Consider the following 24,464-nt stretch of genomic DNA (forward strand, 5'->3'; position numbering starts at 1 on the left):
GACGAATGTCTCAGTTAAGGCATTATTTGGCCCTTAGATGTGTGCAATGTGGCAGACACACATGCCCTCAGGGCATGTATGTGTGCCACATGTGCACACATGCAGGAATCAGGGGTGCAACAGGGTGTCAATGTGACACCCTGCCACCCTTGATTGAGCTCCCCCCATTACCGATTCGGTATTTACCGATTCGGTAATGGTAACTGGCTTCACATTGATTCCTATGGGCCTCCTGGCCCATAGGAATCAATGAGATACAGGTTACCATTACCGAATCGGTAAATACCGATTCTAAAATACAGACACTTACCGAATCGGTATTTTTTTACCTACATTACATTTACCGATTCATAAATACAGAATCGGTAAAATTCGGTATTTAAGAATCGGTAAATGTAATTTACCTACATATGGCCCTAAGTCTTGTATTTTGATACAACTGTGGATAACTTGGGCACAGCGCTGGGAGGCCTACGGGTAGCCAACGCGCTTTATAAATCTCATTACATTACATTACATTACATGGATACATTTTGTAAAAAAGATGCACACTACAAGAAAATTGGTGAATGCAACGTGAAACGGTCACATCCCAAATCTATGCCATAGGTAAACAATAGAGAGGTTTAATAAAAGATCACCTTGTGCCTTAGAAGAGAAATGTAAACTCTGAAAACTCTTATGAAGAAATCTCCTTCACCAAAAGGAGTGACATACCTACTTGATTGGGCAGAAGATGGATGTACTAGTGTAGATTCAAGGTTTTCATTCTTCTACATCTACTTCTATATTCTGATATGTAAATTTAAGAGCTATTAAGTAACATTAATAGTAAGTGTAGCACTGACAGGGTCACACTAAGCATCTGTATATTTCAGCAAAGCACTTCACACGTTTTCTCTGAGGGATTGCCTTTCTGTTAAGGCCAAAATACCCGAGGTGGCGTTGCTCTCTCATTGGTTAACAGGCGGAAATAAAAATATCTGATCAGCCATGTAAAGGAGTAGTTGGTGTGTTTCATAATTCTGTCCTACTCTGAACTCCAAACTTTAACAGTTTTCTAAATGGTTGTCATAGGAAACTTATGCAATTAAGACAGGGTTTGAGCTTTACTACAAGCACACAATCCCAAAGCAAAATGCAATTCACCTCAGACAAGTGTGGAGGGCAGGGAAATTGACCGGCTGGACGAGTGCAAAATAGTAATATACACCTTGATGTCCTGTGTTCTCAATCATCACAGGAAGAACCACTAAAGGTTTCCTAAATAGCAGGAACCCTTAACATCCTTAAGGGATCTTACAAACAGTGCAGGAATGAGCAGTGACTGTTGCAGTCAATGCAGAAATAGCTTTTCTGTTTTCAGGAGTAAGAACAGAGACCGCACAGCACAATGAGGAATACATAGTGAGAATGAAAACCGAGAACAACTTCAGAGAAAAGAGAGAAAAAAAATGAATGCTCCTCAAAATGCATTTGTAATTTTCAATATTTGTGTTTATTTTTTTTCATGCCACTCAACATGAACATTTCACATAGTTCTAGGGGCTCCTAAGTTTGGCAGAAGGGGTACAGCAAGATGAAGTAATTTGAAAAAAGATCATACAAATTGGCTAAGTGGAAAAGCTTGGACTAAAACCCAGGTTTCCTGCATCCAAATTCAGCAATGTATCTGAAATACAGGTCCTTCCATTTTGGCGAGGTATAATGGGCCTGAAAATGGCTGCCACTTTTTCTGGTTGGACCGCAGTGTCTAATGTTCCACAGCTCTGTCAGAGGTCAGTGGAAGTAAAAACCAAAGGAAATGATGGACGGAGCGCTGAACACTGCAAGCACTCACCCCCAGTCAACTGATCTGGGTTTAATCCATCACCGTTCTTTAGCCCACTCTGCCACCCCAGTTCAGACATGGCCATATGCAAATCAGTCTGACCCTGTGCCTCATGGGAACAGTCCAGCCCGAACTGCCAAGCCATGTCTTCCCTGGACCGGAAACAAGCTTCCTAGGACCGGTTTCTGGCATTTCAGCCGTCTTCAGCCAGGCTTGCTTGAATCCAGTGGCAAAGTGAGCAAGGGACTCACGTCTGAGCATACCCTGCCAACTTATGGCGAATAAAGAAGCACTCACCCCCAGTCCTTTGGTTTTGCTTTGTTCGCCATAAGTTGGCAGGGTATGCTCAGACCTGAGTCCCTTGCTCACTTTGCCACTGGATTCCAGCAAGCCTGGCTGAAGACGGCTGAAATGCCAGAAACCGGTCCTAGGAAGCTTGTTTCCGGTCCAGAGAAGACATGGCTTGGCAGTTCGGGCTGGACTGTTCCCATGAGGCACAGGCTCAGACTGATTTGCATATGGCCATGTCTGAACTGGGGTGGCAGAGTGGGCTAAAGAACGGTGATGGATTAAACCCAGATCAGTTGACTGGGGGTGAGTGCTTGCAATGTTCAACGCTCCGTCCATCATTTCCTTTGGTTTTGCTTTGTTCGCCGTAAGTTGGCAGGGTATGCTCAGACGTGAGTCCCTTGCTCACTTTGCCACTGGATTCTAGCAAGCCTGGCTGAAGACAGCTGAAATGCCAGAAACCGGTCCTAGGAAGCTTGTTTCCGGTCCAGGGAAGACATGGCTTGGCAGTTCGGGCTGGACTGTTCCCATGAGGCACAGGGTCAGACTGATTTGCATATGGCCATGTCTGAACTGGGGTGGCAGAGTGGGCTAAAGAACGGTGATGGATTAAACCCAGATCAGTTGACTGGGGGTGAGTGCTTGCAATGTTCAACACTCCGTCCATCATTTCCTTTGGTTTTGCAGAGGTCAGTGGAAGTACCTGCTTGTTAACGATTGATGGTGTTCAGGTTACAACAAAATATCTTATTATTGGGAGATATGTTTGTACTTGTTGTCGTCTTGGCTTGGCCTGATCTGGGGCAGTACTAAGTCTCGGCAATATTTGTCCTGAGTTGGGTTAATGCTTTAAACCATCTGTTTTAGAATTCTGAAAATTATTCAACTAAGTGCAAATATTTAACAACGAAAACAGCTGAGGTGTCCTTCTGCAAACGTTTAGTCTCTACATTCCCTAGACAAGGCCACCCTGGGTGTAAGGAACCCATCTCTACCGCTAACCTTGACATCAACTCATCTTTAAGTCTTCTGCCATTTCCCACATAAAATATGTTCAAAGTTGGATGAAAATTTAGAATTGGGAGGAGCCTAGCGCTTGACCAAGATGGCCGCGTGAGCTTTGAGCTCCCGAGACCCTCGTGCCGTCCGTCGTCTATCCTGTATATAATCCTGTTTGTATGCATGGCATCGTGTAGATGACTTGTCAGGGAGGCGATCGATGCCACCCGAGGTCGAATCGCCCACTGGGAACCGGAGTTATGCATGGCGGAAGATTGAGGCCCATCTCCGAGGGATGCCAGGGGCTCGAGTTGGCAGGATGCCCGACCTCTAATTGAACAACAGCGGCCAGGCGAGGTGTGAACTGCCGGACGGAGGTCCCTATCCTTTCACTTTCACTTTCTCGCCCTTTGTCTGCCCAGCCCAGGGAGTGCTCGCGTCTGCTTTATTATCATTTGGACGCTCTGCATGCCACACTGGCGACTCATCGTAAGACGGAGCACTCCTGCTCTCTCTCGCTGAGAGAGGGCAGTCCTGTTTGACCCGACCTGCTCGAGCCCACCATGTCGGGCAAAGCAGAGGTGGATCGGCCGAAGCCCAAGGCCACCAGGCGGGGAGCCTACACTCAAGCCAATAACATGGACCGCTATGCCCAGCAGAAGGGGTCACCGGGTGCACCGAGCCAGTCCCCGGATACACAGAAGACTGCTTCACCCTTGGCCCCGGAGCTCTCACTGCAGGATGTCATGGGTGCACTTGACGGGCTGCAGACTTCGATTGGGAGACAGTTTGATGCCCTGGCGCACAAAGTGGATACCATCTTGGTGGATGTTAATCTGATCCGCGCGGATTTGGGCAAAACAAATGAACGGGTCAAATCCCTGGACATCAAGACCACGGGCCTCGCCGATGATGTCTCGGACCTGCAGACCGAGGTCCGCAAGTTGCGGACCGAGCATGATCTCGCAGCCCGTCGGCTGGAGGACTTCGAGAGCCGGGCCAGGCGCAACAACGTACGCATTATCGGGGTCCCGGAGTCCTCGGACGAGATTTCAGTGGACCTGCTCGTGGAGGACTTGGTGCTCAATCATCTGCAGCCTAAGGGTCTAGGGAAGTTCTTCGCAGTTGAGCGGGCCCATAGAGTGCCTGGTGGGCGGCCCAAGGTGGGAGCCACACCGAGGCCGATCGTCGCCCGGCTCTTTCATTTTCGAGACCGGGACGCTATCCTGCAGGCCTCGAGGGTAACGGGCCCGGTCCCCTTCCAGAACGCGTCGGTGAATTTCTATCCTGACTTCACCCAGCAGGTACAGAGGCAGCGGCAGGGCTTCCTGGGGGTGAAGAGGAGGCTTCGGGAGAGGGATCTGAAATACGCCATGCTCTTCCCTGCCAGACTACGTGTGGTGTTTGAAGACCGAACATTCTTCTTTGAGTCGCCTGCCATGGCGGATGAATGGCTGGACGCTCTGCCTCCACGACGCACGGAAGAGGACACTGCCGTAGACGGGGACAGTGGCCGGGATGAACAAGGTTGATGTATTCGGAACCAGACTGACTCGGACTGACTTTAGATAATGACTTGCAGTAAACACGGAGGTTGTGGGAGGACGAGGGGAGCTCTTTCCTCCCTTAGGGTACTTTTTGTAGATTTTGGGTTTGGTAGGGCGACAGGCACACTGCAAGTTGGGGGGGCTTTGTAAGCTGCAGCAGGGGTGCAGGGTGGGGGGGGTTTCCGGGATTTTGGGGTTGTTGTTGGGGGGTTTGTTTCAGCAAGGCATAGTGATTATTTCCAGGACGGTTCCATGAGGGCTCTTCGGGTGTGGGGTGGGCCTCTTTACGTTTGGGGATGGGGGGTAGGGGGTAGGGGTTTAAGTGTTATAAGCTGGAATGTGAATGGTTTGGGGGATCGCATTAAGCGTGGGATTGTTTTGCAATTCTTGAAACGGTCATTGCCGGATGTCGCCCTGCTGCAGGAGACGCATCTTATAGGTAATACGTGCTATGCCCTGAATAGGAAGGGTTATAAATTCATAGCTCATTCGGAATTCTCCTCTGGGTCCAGGGGTGTGGGCATCCTAGTCAGAGCCTCGCTACCATTTGAGGTGGACTCCACCATTGTTGATGATAGGGGGAGGTTTGTGGCGGTGGCGGGGCGGTGGGAAGGAAGAACTTTGGTTTTAGTTTCGGTTTATGTCCCGCCGGCCCTGCAGGCCTCCACTTTCACAGATCTGGGTAGGGCCCTGCTGGATCTCCCGGGGGGTATGCTTGTAGTGGGAGGTGATTTCAACGCTGTTGGCTCCGGCCTGCTGGATAGATACCCGCCCAGAGACACGGGGGGGCTCAGAAGTGGCTTCCAGACTTTCTAGATACGCTTGGCCTGATAGACTGCTGGAGGCTCCGGCACCCCACACAAAGCCAATACACTTTCCACTCCGGGGCGCATGGTAGCCTTTCTAGGATTGACTACTTACTCACTCTGGCTGCGCATGCCTCATTGGTGTCTGAGGCCAGGCACATGGCGCGTGGCATATCTGACCATTCGCCGGTGTGGGTCAGGCTGGATCTGGGTCGAGAGGGAGGGGGAAGGGTGGCCCCTATCAACCCTTGGTATTTCCGAGACCCCAAGACGCGCAGCGCGCTGGTAAAGACAGTAGATAATTTTTTCAAGGACAATCAGGGATCCGTGGACTCGGCAGTGTCGCTGTGGGAAGCATTTAAGACCGTGCTGCGAGGGGAAGCCCTCTCCCTTGTAGTGGCTGCCAAGCGGCGGAGAGATGGCGAGGTTTTGCAGGTTGAGGAGGAGATCGCGGCTTTGGAGGGAGCGCTGGAGGAGGAGGTTACAGAGGCCTCACTGCATGAGCTGTGCTTGAAGCAATCCGAGTATAAGGACCTGGTGACGAATGCCGCTAAGACCCTCGGTAGGGAACAGCAGGGCCGTCTGTATGATGTTGGTGACAAGGCCGGGAAACTCCTGGCTTGGCTGGACAAAAAAGAACGGGTCAATAGAGTAGTGCCGGAGTTGACGGGAGATGGGGGAGAGGTGATTGTGGAACCTGAGAGGATTGTGCAGTGTTTCTCGGACTATTTCCGTATGGTTTATGCCTCAGTGTCGGACAGGCCGCCCGAGGACTCGCATGACCTCCTGCGTGATATTGCATTGCCCTGTCTCTCTGATATAGACAGGGACGATCTAGATGGTGACATAACGGTCGATGAGGTGGCGGGGGCTATCCGCGCGTTGAACTCGGGCAAGGCCTCGGGTCCGAACGGCTTGCCGGTCGACCTGTACAAGCTGTTTCCGGATAGGGTTGCCCCTCACCTGCGCGCCATGTTCGTGGAGGCGCGGGGGAGTGGGGCCCTCCCGTTGGATCAGCGACTGGCGACGATTGTGGTTATACACAAAGAGGGCAAACCCCGAGATAAGTGCGCCTCATATAGGCCTATCTCACTCCTTAACGCAGAGCCGAAAATTCTGGCCAAAATCCTGGCGGCCCGGTTGCTCAGGGTACTCGGTGACTTGGTCCATCCGGATCAATCCGGATTCATCCCGCACCGTAACACAGCGTTAAATCTTCGGCGCCTTCATGGTGTAATCGCCAGGGCGGGCACGCTGCGTGAACCAGCTATTGTGGCGTCTCTCGATGCCACGATGGCCTTTGACACGGTGGAATGGGCATATTTGTGGGCCGTGTTGACCAAGTTCGGCTTTGGCCACGGTTTTGTGAGCTGGGTGAGGTTGCTGTATGAGGGCCCTCTTGCGAGTGTGGTGGTAAATGGCCGGGCGTCGACTCCGTTTCAGCTTGGGAGGGGTACTCGGCAAGGTTGTCCCCTGTCGCCATTGCTGTTCGCCCTCGCCCTTGAGCCGCTGGCTGCGTGGATACGCTGGCACCCGGATATACGGGGACTTAGATGGTCGCCTGAGCACGAGGACCGTATATCGCTCTATGCTGATGACATCCTGTTGTATCTTGCCTCACCAAAGAAATCACTTATAGTGGTCTGTGACGTACTCACATCTTTCGGTAGGAACTCGGGTCTCGTTATCAACTGGAGTAAATCGTATTTATATGTTCTTAGTGGCGAGGTTCCACCGATCCCTCGAACTTGTTCGATCCAGGTTGCTCAGCAGGGCTTCGTGTATCTGGGGATCTTTATCTCCATGGATTCTGCCGTGCGATATGAGAGGAACCTGCTCCCCCCCCCTGGCGCGCCTGAGGCGGGATGTGGAGGGCTGGCGGAGGCTGCCGCTCTCTCTCGTTGGGCGTGCGGCCCTGTTCAAAATGATGTCTCTTCCCCGGTTCCTCTACGCGCTGCAGAATACTTTGGATTGGGTACCGGCCAACTACTTTCGGGAGGTCGAAGGCCTCCAACAAGCGTTGCTGTGGGACGGGCGGCCGCGAATAGCTATTGCAAAGTTGACGCTCCCATGGTACGACGGGGGTATTGCGCTTCCAGACATCCGACGGTACTATTGGGCCACCCAGCTGAGTGCGATTAATCATGGGTTTTATGGCCCGGCCCTCAGCCCTGGGTATGCCATGGACAGGTTGTTGCTGCGTGGTGGTAACTATTACAGGGCGTTGTATTCGCGGTCCCTGGACTCGTCCCTCACGGGGCCCACTGGTGTGGCGGTGCGTGTGTGGAAGATGGCAACTGACTCGCTGGGCTGGAAGGATAGGATCACCCTCGCTACCCCGCTGTTTGAATCTGAGAGATTGGGTAGGCTTTGGCACACAAAAGGCTTTGACAAATGGGACTTGATCGGCATCTCCAGGGTCGGAGATGTCCTGATTAAGGGGAGGGTGAAGTCCTTTGAAGAGTTGCAGAAGGAGTATGAGCTGGGGCCATCTGAGTTTTTCCGCTATATTCAGGTGCGTCACGCCCTCCGATCAGTCCTCATAGAGGGTGAGAAGGTGCCTGAGTCCTCTCCTTTGGAGGACCGGGTCCTTGATGGTCATATGCCCGAGAGCACGATCTCGCTCATCTATAAGAAACTGATAAACGTCCGGGCGGATATGCTTCTGGGGTTGAGGGACCAGTGGTCTAGGGATGGCCTCGAGTTGGATGACGAGGATTGGCAGTCTGCTGTTTCCTCTCCTAAGGAGGTTGCGATCCCGTCGCGTCTGAGGCTGGTGCAGCTTAAAATACTGCATCGAGTGTACGTGTCGGGGCCAAGGCTGGTTCACATGGGATTCTCGGAGGACGGCCTATGCAGGAGGGGATGTGGTATGGTGGGTACTTTCCTGCATATCATTTGGGAATGTGGTGTCATCACGGAATTCTGGCGGAGAGTCCATGCAGTGATGGGGGAGGTAACGGGCATTGCTATGCAGCCGGAAGCGCGGTGTTGTCTCCTGAATGTCTGGGGGCCCACTGATCACAATGCGGCGCAGACCCAATGGGTGACTCTGGGCAACATGGTCGCTAAGAGGGATATAGCGCGATTGTGGGGATCCGTGGGCCCCCCCACATTGACCGCGTGGAAAGAAAATATGGACTGGAGTATGCTAAGGGAGAAGACGGTATATTGCGCTAGAGGCCGCCCTCGGAAGTGGCACGCCATCTGGGGGCGGTGGAACCAATACAGGGGGGGAATTTGTCTTGCCCCTGATCTGGATCCCCCCAAGGAACAGCTTTCCTCCTAACCTTCTTTCCAGCTCAGTATGTTTAATGGACTTCTTTGGCCTCTGCTGTCCCCCTTCTTCCTCTTTTCACGGTACTGTAAATGGTAGATGATTGGGGTCCTGCCTCCCCTGGGGGGCTATCACCATGGGCATTTAGTGTTCTTGCCTTGCTGGGGGTTGTTGTGTGTTTTGTGTTTATTTAAAAAATGGAATCTTTGCACTCCTCCTTCACTGTACTGTGGACGCGTCTCTGTTCCTCTTTACTGAAGCTGCCGAACCTCCGGGTTGTCGGCTGAATAGCTGTGTCCAGACTTTTGAAAATAAAGGTTTTTAAAAAAAAAAAAAAAAAAAAAAAAGTTGGATGAAAAATACAGTAAACACCTAATAGCATGGTAGTAACCTAGCCAAAGGTCAGGGCAGCACTGTACAGGGTCAAAGGCAAGGCTATAGTCATTGATAAATTGGGGAGTCGTTGTACCTCGTTTATGTAAGTAGATACGTTTACGCGTCCTTATGAAATGTTCTTCAAAGACGTGATCATTGCAGCTATCTGTTTACATTGTCAGGGGCTTTAAAAGTGTGAAGGAAGCTAGAAGCTTAAAAGGTGGAAGGCCACCTTAGCCTTACAAGCCAGACATGGGGCTATCTGCTTTCCACCGCCCAGCTATAATAAGAACAAGTTTTATAAAAAACATTTTAAAATAAAACATTATTGTATTTTTGTTTTTAAATATTCGCAATATTCTATCATTCATAACTATACAAAATGACTGCTAGTATCACAAACCAACATGTCTATAAATACATGCGCTTATGCATGACTGAATGACATGTAGTGACATTATTTTCAACATTGTTGAAAACAGGACGACCAGTTTTTCTTCGTCAGGAGATATTCATGCTTCCAATAAAGGCCTCTATGTATTTTCCCTCTATGATCTGCCAAAAGGCAATTCATGGTAAAAGAAACTCACGTTCCCAATGGCCAGTTCTCACAAATGCATATTCTTTGGGATCTCCTTGTCACCAATACCTCTTTAAACATACAGGGAGTTTTAAGTACTCCTATCCTTAATTTAAGAAAATACTTCTAGATGTATTGTGTGTTTTATACCCAAGATATGGCTACCATCCCTCAATACACTCCATGGCAATACAGTGGGAAGGTAGCGGCAACTCTTATTCCACATACATATCGAGCAGTCTAAACCTCAAAACTAGATTCTGCTTTTTCTTGCTCATTTCTTATGAAGGGAAATCGATATTTCAGAAGAAAAGTTTTGTTCCAAGGGCTCATGAACAGGAACCAGCAACCTTCATTTTACTGCAGCGATATACATTTAGAACAGTGATGTCACCATGGCATGACCATCAAAATTCTAACATACTCCAGAGCTCCTCTCGCAGATGCTCCTTCCACAGTTTAACATCTATGGCGGAAAAGGTGAACAGAACACATTTTTATGGTGGTATAAATCCATATGAACATGGGTGGTTGCTCTTACAAAAACTGAATTAACTGGCATCCAAGATGCAACTGGCTGCAGAGAAGCAATGTGTCAAAAAGGGATGGACAGCAAACAACTTTCTAAATCAAGCGGCGGCCATCTCAAATGGGATCTGTAACTTAGGGCTCTAAAAGTGGACTGTGAATAATGAAAAAGGTCCCATTCCACACACTTGTTCAAATACGGCAACTTTCAAAAGTATTACAATTAAATGAATCTCATTAATTACGATTTCAACTAAAATCCACTGTTAAAAACCAGGATGTTCCACTGGTGTCATTTCATCCAAAACATACGGTTAGGCGAAGTGACCCCGCACTATCTCTCACCCCAATGATTCCATAAGAAGTAGCATCACACATAGTCTTTCATCGAGATGAAATAATGGGGAACTGAAAAGACTTTGGACCCAATTGTAAGCTTCCTTAATTTATTAAAGGGTCACTTTTAGCCCCAGCACATTTCACCCTTGGACTCTGGGTGAAACTACAGGGGTGGCGGAAGTATTACCAGGGGTGAGGAATTACCAAGGGAACTGGATCCATAATTACTGATTTTCCTGGTAAATCCTCATTCCACCAGTAATCCCCACTATCCCTGACAGTCCCCGTTAGTTACCACTACCCCTGCTATCTGTAACTTTGCGGATCAGACTTAACAGAGCTGGCACTGGGGACCTTGCAATGATGACCTATGTGTAAAACAGTAAAAGGAAGGCATGGGAGTTGGAACCGTGATCACAAATACCATCCCTCATGCCTACGAAAGGATGACCATGGTGATTCCTGGCCATCAGTTTCTTTCTGCTTTCTGTATGGGAGTTTGCGACAAAAGCCTGCGTACCTCTGCTGCCTGAAGTGTTATTGTCTCACTAGATGCCTGATGGCTCCTATGAACGTTCAGACTCTAAGGATCACAATTAAAAACACAGGGGGGTGGCGGCTGCAACCTGTTGCCACCGCCTTAATCAAAAGTCCACAAGATGTTCCCACTACAGGTGCACACCCACACTTCCGTTTCTGTTTTCTGCTTGTTTTGCAAAAATGTTGCATGCTGAGTCTTACCTCTCGCAAGGTATCCACAATCCGGGCACAGAGAAGGACTCCCGGCAAGTCAAAATAATTGTCGTAATAGTAATATTTAGCTGGGGAAAGAAAGTAAGCAGAAGAAACAAGCTGTTAATTCACAAAACTCTTCACGGAAGTGTGCCATTACATACTGATGATAACCTGCATGAGATAAGTATAGTATTTAGCGGGTTCAGGGGAGGTTTCTCAATGCTAGACACTTTCCTAGAATTTAAAGAAAAACAACTTTTTTAAAATAGTTTAGGAGAAAATCTAATCATTCTTGCTGTAGTAAACATAACCTGTGTTGTGTAGTGACTATACTTTTCAGGGGAGTTAATAGTTACCTTTAGTAAAGAGGTCCAAGTGAGTGTTATTGTTTGTTTATACAGTTGTAGCCTTTCACTTGTTTGTATGTGTTTTGGTATTTTTGCAGTTTTTCTATGCCCACCCTGGTGCATTCTGGATACTTTCGAACAGTGTAGCATTTTCTTTTTATCATGCATGCCTACTGAAAAGAGTGAATTAAAAAACACACAGACAGTTACAAAAATACAGCATAGTGCATCAAACGTGTGAGCATGCCTACTGAAAAGAGTGAATTAAAAAACACACAGACAGTTACAAAAATACAGCATAGTGCATCAAACGTGTGAGCATGATGGTGATGGTCAAAGTGAGCTATGACGCATCCCTACGTTTTAGAGGCTTAGAACGTTCCATGACAGAACAAGACCGCTGGTCTCTTCTAATAGCCCTTTTGTAACACCTTCCACATCGTTGGATATGACCTACAAGTCTCGAATCATTTGCAGGTTTGGGTTCGGAACTACAATTATTATGGCATTGATATCAATTCACCAAAGTCCCAAGGGTGGTGGAAGTGATACCATCTACTCTGTGACCCATGAAAATATCACAAAGATAACCCTTTATCTCACCTTAACTGAGCAACGGGCAATTTGGCGCTGGAGGGGGTCTGAGTGAAGAACAAAAATTGGAAACATTAAAATATAAACGGGGCTCTGCCACAACTCTTGGCTACCCCTAATTGACGTTCATGGCTCATAGTCATTTAAAAATATACTACTAAGACGCATAGGTGCAGAGTAGAAGGAAATGGGCGGGCACTTAGCCATCACAATCAGGCACTAGATCTCAGTCAATCAAGTCCATATCTGTACGGACTGGACATCTGTTGTTAGGGTGGACCAAAATACATGGAGCCCAGGAAAAATAGGCCGTATGTCTTGTAGTGGAGGGACAAGCCAATGAGTGAAGGTGGCAAGATACTTGATCAAGAACAAGACAACACCTTTGTCTTAAAGTCAGTTACACAAAGAAGCAAGATTATGGTGTAGGAAAGGAAAGCGTTCCCTGTGAGCACGAATAGGAAGTTTCTATTCAAAAGTATCTGGAGCACCCTCAGATTTACATTTTTCAGATAACAAGAACCATCTTCCACTTTCATACTTTACGGCAGTGGCGTAACGAAACTTGAGGGGGGCCACGTGCAAGGTATACCGAGGGCCCCCCTCGTTCTTAATCAGGAACCCTCAGGTCAGGGGACTGAGCTGAGTGGGCCTCTGGAGCTTCGACTCCCTCCCACCCCGCGCCACAGGGGGCTGCAGGGGTCTATGTTACACCACTGCTTTACAATGTGAATCTTATGGATCCTGACTGTTGCTGTGAGTCCAGGGCTGTGATAGTCCTATCACTTAGGACATATTGCTTGGGATCAAGAACAATAAGTCAGCATGATTATTTTATACAGAAGAAAATAATGCTCAAGCTCCTGCAACAAAACCTTTAGGCTGCTAGTTTCCAGTGCCACAGTACGGTTACAGGAAAGAAGATTGACAGATATACATCCATATGTATATGATGTTCAAAGTGTTGTAAATGATTAATTAACGCAAAGCCTTCACAGTTAGATCGAGTACTCAAGGAAAAAAACAGGGAGGTATAAGTTCAGCTTGCATTCATGACAGCGCTTCCAATATAAAATGTGTACACAGGTTCGTAAATTGTAACAATTTGTAGATATTTTTAATGCTCTGTCATTATATGCAGATACATGCAGAAGAATGGAAGCAAGATTGGGGATTTTATTTTTAGGAAAACAATGCATGCAAAACATATTTGACAGCAACAGACAAAGGTTCCGGACAGTTCTGCTAAACTGTCATGCAATTTGTGAGCTTTCCAAATAAAATGTAATGGACCGATGTAACCGTGACACAAAACTAGCATGCATGTTTTAAGGATAACTTTAAATATAATGTTAGATCTGGCACCTTGGCGTGAGTCTCCCTTCCACTTTTGGTCGCTGTGCCTCATGTGTTTTTATTGGTGTTGGCCGCTCAGAGCACTGTGCCACTGCCAACCAGTGCCACAGTGCAAGTGCTCCCTATGTAAAATGTATATGTTGGTTGGATTCCATGATTGGCTTATTTGGTTTACTATCAGACCCCAGTAAAGTGCACCAGGAGTGCCAGGGCGTGTAAATGCAAATGCCGCTGGTGGGCTTGCAGCACTGGTTGTGCCACCCACAGAAGCGGCCTGGTAAAATATGTTTAGGTCTGCCATTGCAGAACCTGCGTGCAGTCTGGTACTGACATGCTGACTGGGCAAGTGCACACACTTGCCAGTCCCTAAACCTTCCCTTAACTTCATGTTAGTCACCCCTATGGTAGGCCCAAGGGCAGGGTGCATTGTAGCCTAAGGTAGGACAAGCCCTGATGTGTGTGGCATGTCCTAATAGTGAATTACAGCCATTTTAGTTTTTCACTATTGTAAGGCTACCCTGTTCTCATAGGCCAGAATGGGCTCTTAAGATTGTTACATCCTATGATCCTAACAGGCCCAGGGAACATGGTAGAAAATCGAGTTGAGTATGCCTGCACTCAGAATAATAAGGTACATCTTTTAGTAAGGTTTATTTTAATATTCTGTTTTTGCAAATGCCACTTTTAGAAAGTTGGCATTTGCTTGCCTAACCATTTCAGCCCGCCTCTGCGTGATGTGTATCTGCTGTCTGGCTTGTGTGAGTGACAGGGCTGGGGGAACCCAGATGGGCAGGGCTAGGTAGCCTGGTGGTGAATAGGAAGATTGACAGATAGATGGGTGGGAGGAGTACACCTGGACTCTGAATAGGGCTGTACTCTGCCACCACAATGCTGGCTCCGCCCCCTGTGGAGCGTCTGATGGCTCTGCCCTGCACCCTGAAAGAAGAAGCCTGCATCGCATCAACAAAGTGCTCCAGAACTGGACTAAACTAGGCAAGGGTCCCCCTGGCCTGAGAGAACAAAGTATTTGTGGTATAAATGTAGGAGCCCTGCTACTAAGAAACTAGATCCTGTCCTGCCAAGAAGAAACCTCTGTCCGGCCTGAAGGAACTGGAAAAGCGGCATGGAGAAGTACTGTCCCTGACCTGGGGGATTGGCCTGCAGTGGTTGCCTTGCTGCTGAAGAAGAGGTAGAAAAGACTCAAGGAACTTTTATTTGACTTGTGCTGAGAGATCTCCAAGGGCTTGTGAGTGAGCTTGCCCCCTGAACGAAGTCCCAGGACCAGTGGACTTCACTGCCGTGAGATCGCCTTGGAAAACGGACCGTTTTCCCTGCATCTTCGATTCGAACTGCTGCGTACGTCTCGCTGATCGCAGCGTACCCCCTGAAAGCTGGTATCCCGCTGTCCGGCCCGAACAACGTGACTAAGGCCCCTCTACGAGCCGTAGCTCGCACCGCAAAGGAAGGTATCGTCCGGCCTGAGCAACGCGACTAACAGGCCCCTACGAGCCGTAGCTCGTACCGTAACGGAAGGACTGCGAACCGTACTTGCTACTATCCCCTACGAACCGTACTGCTGGCGTACGCTCCTTTCCCCTGCTTTGGAAAGGCTGCGGCGCGTACATTAGTTGCGTACGTCTCCCCTGTGCGGAGCGTACTGTTCGCTTGTATCCAGCGCTTCGAGTCAAGATTGCTGATCGCATGGTACGGTACGAACGCCGTAACGAACTTTGAACGCACCGTACCTACGCACCGTCCCCTGAAGCCCCGCACGCCCAAGGTCTAACGTACCGTAGTACGCATCGCACCAGGAGGACAACGCACCGTACATCGCGCTTGATGCCAGCGCAGCAGCCGTGATGAACTCCCAAGTAAAGGTACTGTGCCTGTTCGCACCGTAGGGTGTACGCTTCATCCCGAAGCGCCTACAGTGCGTGTGAGACCCGTTCCCAAGCAGTGTTTACTGTTTACCGCGTACGAAGCGTACGGACAGGAACGAAGCGCACAGAACTTTAAAACTACGCTAAAACCAAGAACTCTTTGTTTAATAAGTAGTGTGGACCGTTTTACGTTATCTGGTCTTGTGCTAAGCCTAAACTACATATATAAAGTATTATTTTTCTATACCCAAGTGTGGAGTCCATTTGTGGGGTTGTCACTGAGTTACTGCGTGTGTGTTCACAAATGCTTAACCTAAACGCTCTGTGATAGGCCTTGTCTGCTCGCGCCAAGCTACCGAGAGGGTGAGCAGGGGTTATTGTTGGATTGTACCCCCCTACCCTGACTAGAGGAAAGGTTCCCTGCTTGACACAAGTACCTACCTGTCCCAACCAGAGAACCCGGATTCTAACATATAATTTGCTAAAACTGTCATGCAATGTGTTAGTTTTCCAAATAAAATTTAATGGACCTATGTAACAGTGGCAGAAAACTAGTATGCATTTATTTTTATTTTTTTAAATCTTTATATTGTAATTATAATCAAGGCACAAGTTAATCAGATAGTACATATATGCATTATATCCAGACATCAGTGGTTTTTCGGCAATTGGCGTATTGATATTACAAACATCGCAACAGAGGACTATATTCCATCCATTAAATTCACATCTCCCCATCATTTTCATCTTCAGACTCCCCCTCCGCCCGTACCCTTGGTGGCTCACAGATGTATCCCCTGAATTTATTCCAGGCCCCCCAGACCCTGCTCCACTTCTGAGGACATCCTCGATTGATAAACACAGCTTTTTCGGCCACCATGGCAGTATCCAGATCCCTACACCATGCAGTGAGTGTTGGCGACTCTCCCGCACCCCATTTTTGTGCGATGTTGCGCTTTGCTACCATTATCCCCGGTGTAGCCCACCCCTGTGCCGGGCGCGCAAGATCATTTGGCTCCCACACGTTTAGTAAGCATCTCCTGGGTTCCGGCGTTAACGACACCTCCACCGTCTGTGATATAGTCCTCATTACTTTTACCCAATACTCCTTGATATTTGGAAACTCCCACAAATTATGGAAGAATGTACCCTCCTCCCCACATCGTCTCAGGCAGTATGGGTGCAATGCTGACCCTATTTTGTGAAGGGTGTGTCTTGTATAATAGGTTCCATGTAGAATTTTGAGCTGCACTAATTTAAGTCTTGAGGATATTCCTACCTCCCGCGGGGAGGCCAGCGCCTCCCGCAATTCGGAATCCTCAAAGTCGCCCATGTCCCGGGACCACTTTTCTCTGAGTGCCACGCGTGGGTCAGGTAAATTGTTTACTAATTTTCGGTAGGTAAAGGAAGTCGCCCGCTTATGCATGCAGTCTGTCAGCAGCCTATCCTCTAGGGGGGTGGCCTCTGGAACCACAGTGCCGGATGGCAAGACCGCCTGTAACGCATGTTTTATCTGCGGATATCTAAAGATTTCAGAGGGCGCTAACTCATACTGTGTTTGAAGACGCTCAAATGTAATCACCTCCCGCTTGTGCCACATGTCACCCACCCTGGATATAGCAATTGCGTCCCATTTATCAAATCCTTTGTAATTCCTAAGGCCACCCAAACATTGTGTGTCCCACAGAGGGGTAAGTTGGGTTATTGTTCCCCTCCAGCCTAATTTAGCGTGTGCTTCATGCCATAGGTTGACCAACTGCCTTGTGGGTCCGATTACCGCTGGTGTACGCTTCCTGTTATAAAGTGCAGACATCATGCCCTCAACCCCCAGTCCGTTCCTATCTGCCTTGAAAGCGGGATCTGTCTGCGGGGCGTGTATCCACTGATTGACTACCTTCAGTTGGGCCGCCCAATAATTTAGTTGTATGTCGGGGAGTGCAATGCTGCCGTCATACCACCCTCTAGTCAATTTGCGCTGTGCTATGCGTGCAGGTTTGCTCCCCCACAACAGCCCTGAAACCTGAGCCGCTATCTTTTTAAAGTAGTCAGGTGGCACTGGGTATGTTGTATTTTCCAACACGTACAGGAATCGAGGCAGCGCCATCATTTTAAAAAGCGCTGCCTTTCCCAGCAGCGTCAGAGGCAGTGCACCTCAATGAGTTGCATCCCTTTTTAAACGCTCTAGGGGAGGCGTGAGATTTCTTTTAACAAATTCGCCCGGGTCCGCCGTGATATAGATACCTAGATACTTAAAGGCGTCCCCCGAGATCTGCAGTGGGCAGTCCTTTGGGAGTTGCAGTGGTGGGCCCTGGAGCATAAAGAGTATCGACTTGGACCAGTTTATAGTGCACCCAGACGCCCGACCAAACAGTCACATATATTCAGGAGTACCAGAATGGATCGTCTAGGGGAGGCCAGGTATAGTAAAACGTCGTCAGCATACAACGAGATGCGGTCTTCCCATCCTTCCGTCCACCTAGGACCCAGGATCATTGGCTCCCACCTGATCCATGCCGCTAACGGTTCCAAGACTAGGGCAAATAACAGCGCCGACAGTGGGCAGCCCTGTCGCGTGCCCCGCGTCAGTGGAAAGCCATGGGATATATGACCATTAGCCGTCACGTGTGCCAGCAGTTTTGTATATAAGAGACGTACCCATGCGCAGAACTTTGGGCAAAAGCCCAAGTGCATCAGCACAGCGAACAAAAAGGGCCACTCCACCATATTGAACGCCATACGAGCATCCAATGACAGAAGAACGGCTGGCACTTGCAGATAAGGTATGCGGGCCATCACTCCATGCAGACGCCTCAAGTTCAATACCGTGTTCCTATTGGACATGAACCCGGACTGGTCCGGGTGAATGAGGGTTGTGAGGTGTGGGGTCAGCCTGATCGCAAGGAGTTTTGCTAGAATTTTGGATTCAGCATTAATTAAGGAAATGGGGCGATAGGAGGTACAGTCCTCTGGGGGCTTCCCCGGCTTTGGGATCGTCACCACAGTGGCTAGGCGCTGATCCGGTGGGAGCTCGCCTGTTTGTAAACTGTCAGAGTACATATTCAGCAGGTGCGGGGCCATTGTCCCCGCCATCCTTTTATAAAGTTCTATGGGTATACCATTAGGTCCTATCGCTTTCCCACATTGTAATGAGCCAATCGCCGCCTGCAGCTCGTCGGTTGTAAGGTCCACTTCCAGTGTAAGGGCCACCTCCGGTGTAAGCTTGGGCATTGCAATATCTTTTATATAAGTCAGCGCCTCTTCTACGGACATCTCCGACAGTGATTTGTAAATCTGTTGAAAGTGTTGTGCTAACATATGCACTATTGCGCGCGTGCCGGTCACTACTAGATTATCCCCTGTTGGGAGCTACGCTGTCCACTTTCTGTCTCGCTCCCTTTTATCAAGCCACGCCAGAAGCTTCCCGGCTTTATCGCCGGTCTCATATATCTTATGTCTTGTAGCCGATAGTCTGAATTTAGTCACCTCCCTAAGATATTCCCTATGCAGTTGTTGTTGAAGGCGCAAGCGTTGGGCCGTGGCCGGAGTTGGACTGTGAGAGTGTTGGGCGTCAGCCTTCTCTAACTCCGATTCTATAGTAGTGAGCTCCTGCTGCCGTTCTTGCTTATGACCTGTAATAGAAGCAATGTCCTGCCCTCTTAGAACGGTCTTATAGGCCTCCCACAGGTTGGTCGGAGAGTGGACCGATGAAGCATTTTCTTGTAAATAGTGTCGTGTTGTGGTGACCATAGCTTTCATGATCTTGGGAACCTTCAAGTATCCAGGGAGTATGGGAAAAATTCGCTGCCGCCCCCTTTGGTAATATGTGTATGTTAAAAGTACTGGAGAGTGGTCAGAAATGCCCCTGGGTCTAATCTCAATCTTGTCCACATTTTTTAAACTATCTGGGGATGCAAGAAAGTAGTCTATTCTGGATAAACTGTTATGTACCCCAGAATGAAAAGTGAATTGTCGCGCCGTGGGGTGGTGGTACCGCCATACGTCCGCAAGCCCTAGTGCATCCATAAAGCTCCCTAGGTGCGATCCCCCAAGGTCTGCTCCCTCGAGGGGTGCCGGTCCAAGGTCCCATACACTGTGGCATTGAAGTCTCCCCCAATCAGTAGCTCCCCCTCCGGGAGATTGAGGAGGAAGTCACTGAGGGCCGGGAGTGTGACTGCATGCAGGGCCAGGGAACATAAACTGACACTATATTGATAGGGTGCCCTTCCCATTGACCGATGAAAGCCGCGAAGCGGCCGCCGACATCCGTCTTCGTTTTATGTATTATGAGTGGTGACTGTTTTCGAACTAGGATACCTACCCCTCTGGAACCCGATGAGAACTCCGAGTGGGCTATCATCCTAAACCTCCACCTGTCCAATGCCCTGCAGGCGGTACCAGTGAGGTGCGTCTCTTGCAACAGGACCACCGCCGGGGAACATCGTTTAAGACACTGTAAGACCAAACATCTTTTAATTTTGTCCCCTAGGCCATGTACATTCCACGTTATTAGCGATAGGGAAGCTACCTGCATGTTGGGGTCCTGCCATCGATCAGATGGCTGTGAGTCTGGTGTTGTCACTACTGTTAGAGTGTGTAGTTGGTACAACGGATTCACATCAACATTGCCACTGCCGACCCATGTCTGTAAAGATGTCATATACGAGTGCCTGTGTGGTGCGCGCTAACAAGAAAAAACATAACCATAACAACGTACCCACTCCCTCCACCCCCATCTCTGCCTCCCTGCTAGACGGTTTTAAAACTATCCGCCACCCCAACATTGCAGAGCGCTTAATACCCAATCCCAGTAACAGTACTTGCCTTTCGGGGGTGAGAAGTCCGGGGAACGCCGTAGTCTACCCCCTCCTTGAAGATCAGTATTCATTTGAGTCTCGCCTTAGCCGCACGGCTAGTCTTACAGCCGCGGACCCTGGCCTGCCCTCCCGTCCGAGGAAGACGGCCACACTAACCGGATACCACCCGGGACGTGTCCACTACTTCTTTATTGGCGGACCTAGAATACGTCCTTTAAGGTCGGCGAGGTCCATTTGCGCCATGTCACCTTTTTCATTCTTCAGCCTCCGACCTTTGTGTGCTGTCGTCTTCCTGCTCCCGTCTGTGATCCTTGGGGTCCTCTTCCACCCTCCACTGTTGCTGGCGTCTCTCTGACCGTCTGGATCCTTCCACTCGTCGCCACCCCTCGAGCCAGTCGTGGGCCTCCTCAGGTGTGTCAAAAAAACAACTTTTGCCATCCGCCACTACTCGTAACTTCACCGGAAATTGCATGGAGTAAGTACATTCTCTGCGCCGAAGTTCTTTTTTAACCTCGAAGAAGCTCCTGCAACGTTTGGTAACCGCAGCTGTGTAGTCCGGGAAAAAGGATATCACTGAGTTTTGGATGCGAATCGGTGGGCCACTCTTGCTGTTTGCAGTATTGCATCCCGATCGCGGAAATTAAAAATTCGGGCCTGGACGGGTCTGGGAGGTGCTCCAGGCTTAGGCTTACCGCCTGGCACCCTGTGCGCCCTTTCTACTGAGAAAAAGGTGGAGAGCCCTCTTGGTTGGAGTCTTGTCTTTATGAGTTCCTCAACATAGAGGTCCATGGCCAGGCCCCCTTCACTTTCGGGAATGCCCGTGAGTCGGACGTTATTGCGGCGAGAGCGCCCCTCCTGGTCATCCAGCTTCGCCGCCATTATTTTGTTTTCAGCCTCCAGGTGGCTGACATTTTTAAGCAATGTGGCCGTGTCGCCGGACAGGGTTTTTGTTACTTGTTCCACCTCCGTGACCCTTGCGGTAATTTTCTGGAAGTCAGCCCGTAGGAAGGATACATCCGTAGAAATTGTGCCCACCGTCGACTGCACATTAGTGAGAGCGGCCATAATGTCATCCAGTGTCACTTTATTTGCCCCCTCTCCTTCCGGGGCTTTGTCCGGCGTTTCTTTGCGGTCCGGCAGAGCCGGGAAGTCTCTTGCGTACGCATACTTGTCCAGTTTGCCCTGGGCGGTTGTGCGTGGGCCCCTGCCCCCCCATTCTTGTCTGGGGAACTTTGCACCGGCCGGTAATCGCCGCCGCGGGATTTTCCTCCATGTGCGGCCTGTCGGTTTTCCCGCCGCGCAATTACCGGAGAGGTGTCGGGGCAGAGGGCCGGTATTTGTCGCACAGCCAAGAAGCACGCGGTCCCCGGGGAGCACTCCGCCTGGCCGAGTGACCTCTGTCAGCTACTCCGGGTTTATAGACAGTCAGGGTGTAGGGATCAGTGACTATGTCCAGGAGAACCCAGTTCAGTAGGCCAGGTCTGCCGTGGGCTCCGGGCGTTGACTCGGCTGGCTCTCCCCAGGGCCGTTGCCCCTCTGCGTATTCTTATTAGTTGCGGCTTAATGCTGCCCCGGGCTACACTGCACGCCCCAGGGGTCACTTCCAGAGTTTATGGCATCAATAAGGGCCCCCACCACGAGGCCCTAGTTATCTTGAGCTGTGTCCCCTGGAGAGAAGCATTCGCAGATGGGGCTCAGGAGTATTGGAGGGCCGGGTCTCTGCTCAGCTTCCCAGGCCCTACTCTTCACCAAGCGGGTGCTCTCACCTCCGTCCCGCACCTCACTCCCTCCGCCAGCATTCCTCGCCTGGAGCCGGAGCCCCGCTCACCCCCCCCGATGGGCAACAACTCACCGCAGGTCCCAGCAGCAGCAGGCAGCACGACCACCCCCCTCTCCAAGCACCTCGTGGCGTGGCGTGGCGTGCTGTAGGTCGAGCAGGATCCAGCGCCGCGGGCGTCCCTCCGCCGTCCGTCTCCCGATGTCGAAGCCGGGGGGGGGGGGAGGGAGGAGAGGGGGAGGGGAACCGGCACGATCTCCGGTCGGCACCCGACAGCGCCGCGCAGCCCCCAGTTCAGGCCGTCGGCTCCGATTGATGCGCTCACAAGGCCGGCAATTTTGTGCTACCCGCTGGACCCAAGTCTCAGGCCAGTCCCCGGCTTCAGCCTCGAGAGCAGTCCGCACTGCCTCACCCGATCCCTCCGGCGCTCTGGTGGCTTCACACGCCCGGAGGGCAGATCGTTCGGTGCACCGCTGATTCCGCTCTCATATGGTCGTCTTCAAGGTAGGATTATTTCACGGATTATGTGCCGGAGTTTTAGGGGAATCTACTCTGCCCCCGGAGCTCCTCTAGGTTGCGGCCATCTTAGTCTGCAGCAAGCCACGCCCCCCTAGTATGCATTTTTTAAGGATAACGTTAATATACATTTTCTGAATAATCATTTAATTAAACGTGCGAGAATAATGCCAGAATAAAAAAATTACAATAATAGAGAATCAGACTAAACCAAAATGTGCAGTGTAAAATCAATATGGGCCCATTCTTAAAGAAGGTCGCAAAAGTGTACCCATAGGTCTATAGCTTTGCATTGGTGAATTAATCGACCTTTACAGAAGTAGGTCTGGAAACATGCAATGCTTGCAAGTTTCCAGGCATACCCCTAGCAAACGTCTGTGAATTAAATTTTATACACATTAATATTTTCTCAGGCAAAAGTCAGGCAGGCAAGGGCAAATTCACTTGTTCAAACAATTACTTCTTTTTTTCTCCAGGAGAAAATATTATCTTCCTCCATGGAAAAATTCCCTCCTGCCTGGTGAGAAGAACATTTCCAACCTTTTTCAGAGGAGAAAGCGTTGGAGAGGAGTTGGTGAATACCATTAACATGTATGTTTGTTGGTGTACACAAACTCATATGGTATTCCAGTCCTAGAACTATGACTTCTGGCCTACTTGAAGCCCCTATGAGTCATTTGATCACATTAAATTCTTTATACTAGTATATCCTTTTATGAGTAACAAATCAACTTTTGTATGTGTACGCCATACATGCATGCGTAGACAGCTCATAGTATTTGACTCTGAGAAGATTTGAAGAGTTTATCTAGTTGGACAATGTAAATGTCCAGTCACTGATGTAACACTTATTATGTTTTCACAATTATGGCAAACTAGGAAACTGCAGCACAGTGAGGTGCAGTGATCTGCCAAATAATTACATAATGTGGTCAAGTGGAGAATGTCAGAATGGAGGCCATCTCCTTAATTCTCAGTGGGCAAGCAAGGCACAGGGCTGCAAGCAGAATCTGGGGTTATTTACAGTAACATTTAGTGAAGCTGAGGAAGTACTTAAAAATAAATTTAGCAGCGCAATTCAGAAGCTATAATAGGAAACTAAAATAGGAAAGAGCAATGATATATCTTGAACTTTTCTCTAATAAGAACTCTGGAGCCATGAAAGTGCTGGCATATTTAGAACCCTACTGTGATCAGAATGCTGGCCTAAACAGATCCTATGCATATGAAAAGCGTTTGAAATTTCAATGATTTAAAATACATAGACCCTGGGATGATCAGAGTCCAGTACAATCAGAAAGGTGTATGATCAGAGTGTTGTAGAATTCACATCCTGCCCTAATATAAACCCTATTTATTTATTTATTTTGGTAAGTGCTACTAACCACCCCATTGCTTCAGGGCACTAAAATGAGCCCTAGTGGTTGAGCGGGAAAAGACAATGTACATAGTTAGGTAAAGCTCATTCTAAAAAGCTGTGTAATAGTTCCACAAGATGATCAACACCAATGATGCTGATGGCCATTGAATACGGTCGGGACAGTCTGAGGCATCTGACCGGCACACGTAGGGAACAACGGTGCTGCCTGAATATCATTGTGAAGAGATGTCTCTTGAAAAATGTCCTAAATTAGATATGGGCATTCTCATGTTTCAGTTGGGTGTGTCAAGAATTCCATAGGGAGGAGCCCTGGTGATGAAGTGACCAACCTGCAAATATTTGGTATTTGAATCAATGGGGCAATAGCAGACTTTGATTAGCTGATCCAAGGCTAAGGGTCGGGAGGTATGGTACAAACAGGCTTGAAATTTATTTCAGAGTATGGTCATGTAGAGCCTTGTGAACAATGCAGAGACATTTAAAGGATGTCCTTT

At 49.2% G+C, this 24,464-nt stretch overlaps 1 protein-coding gene across 1 annotated transcript in view; it reads right to left on the minus strand.

The window, feature by feature from the left end:
• The window catches only part of NT5DC1 (5'-nucleotidase domain containing 1), a 1,278,063-nt gene that overhangs the window by 1,159,003 nt on the left and 94,596 nt on the right, over positions 1 to 24,464 (minus strand). The window contains exon 5 of the mRNA XM_085612174.1: positions 11,312 to 11,391. Within this exon, the coding sequence (XP_085468300.1) occupies positions 11,312 to 11,391 (80 nt within the window). The remainder of the gene's footprint in view (positions 1 to 11,311; positions 11,392 to 24,464) is intronic.

Source organism: Triturus cristatus, chromosome 6 (assembly GCF_964204655.1).
Source record: "Triturus cristatus chromosome 6, aTriCri1.1, whole genome shotgun sequence".
Taxonomy (NCBI): Eukaryota; Metazoa; Chordata; class Amphibia; order Caudata; family Salamandridae; genus Triturus; species Triturus cristatus.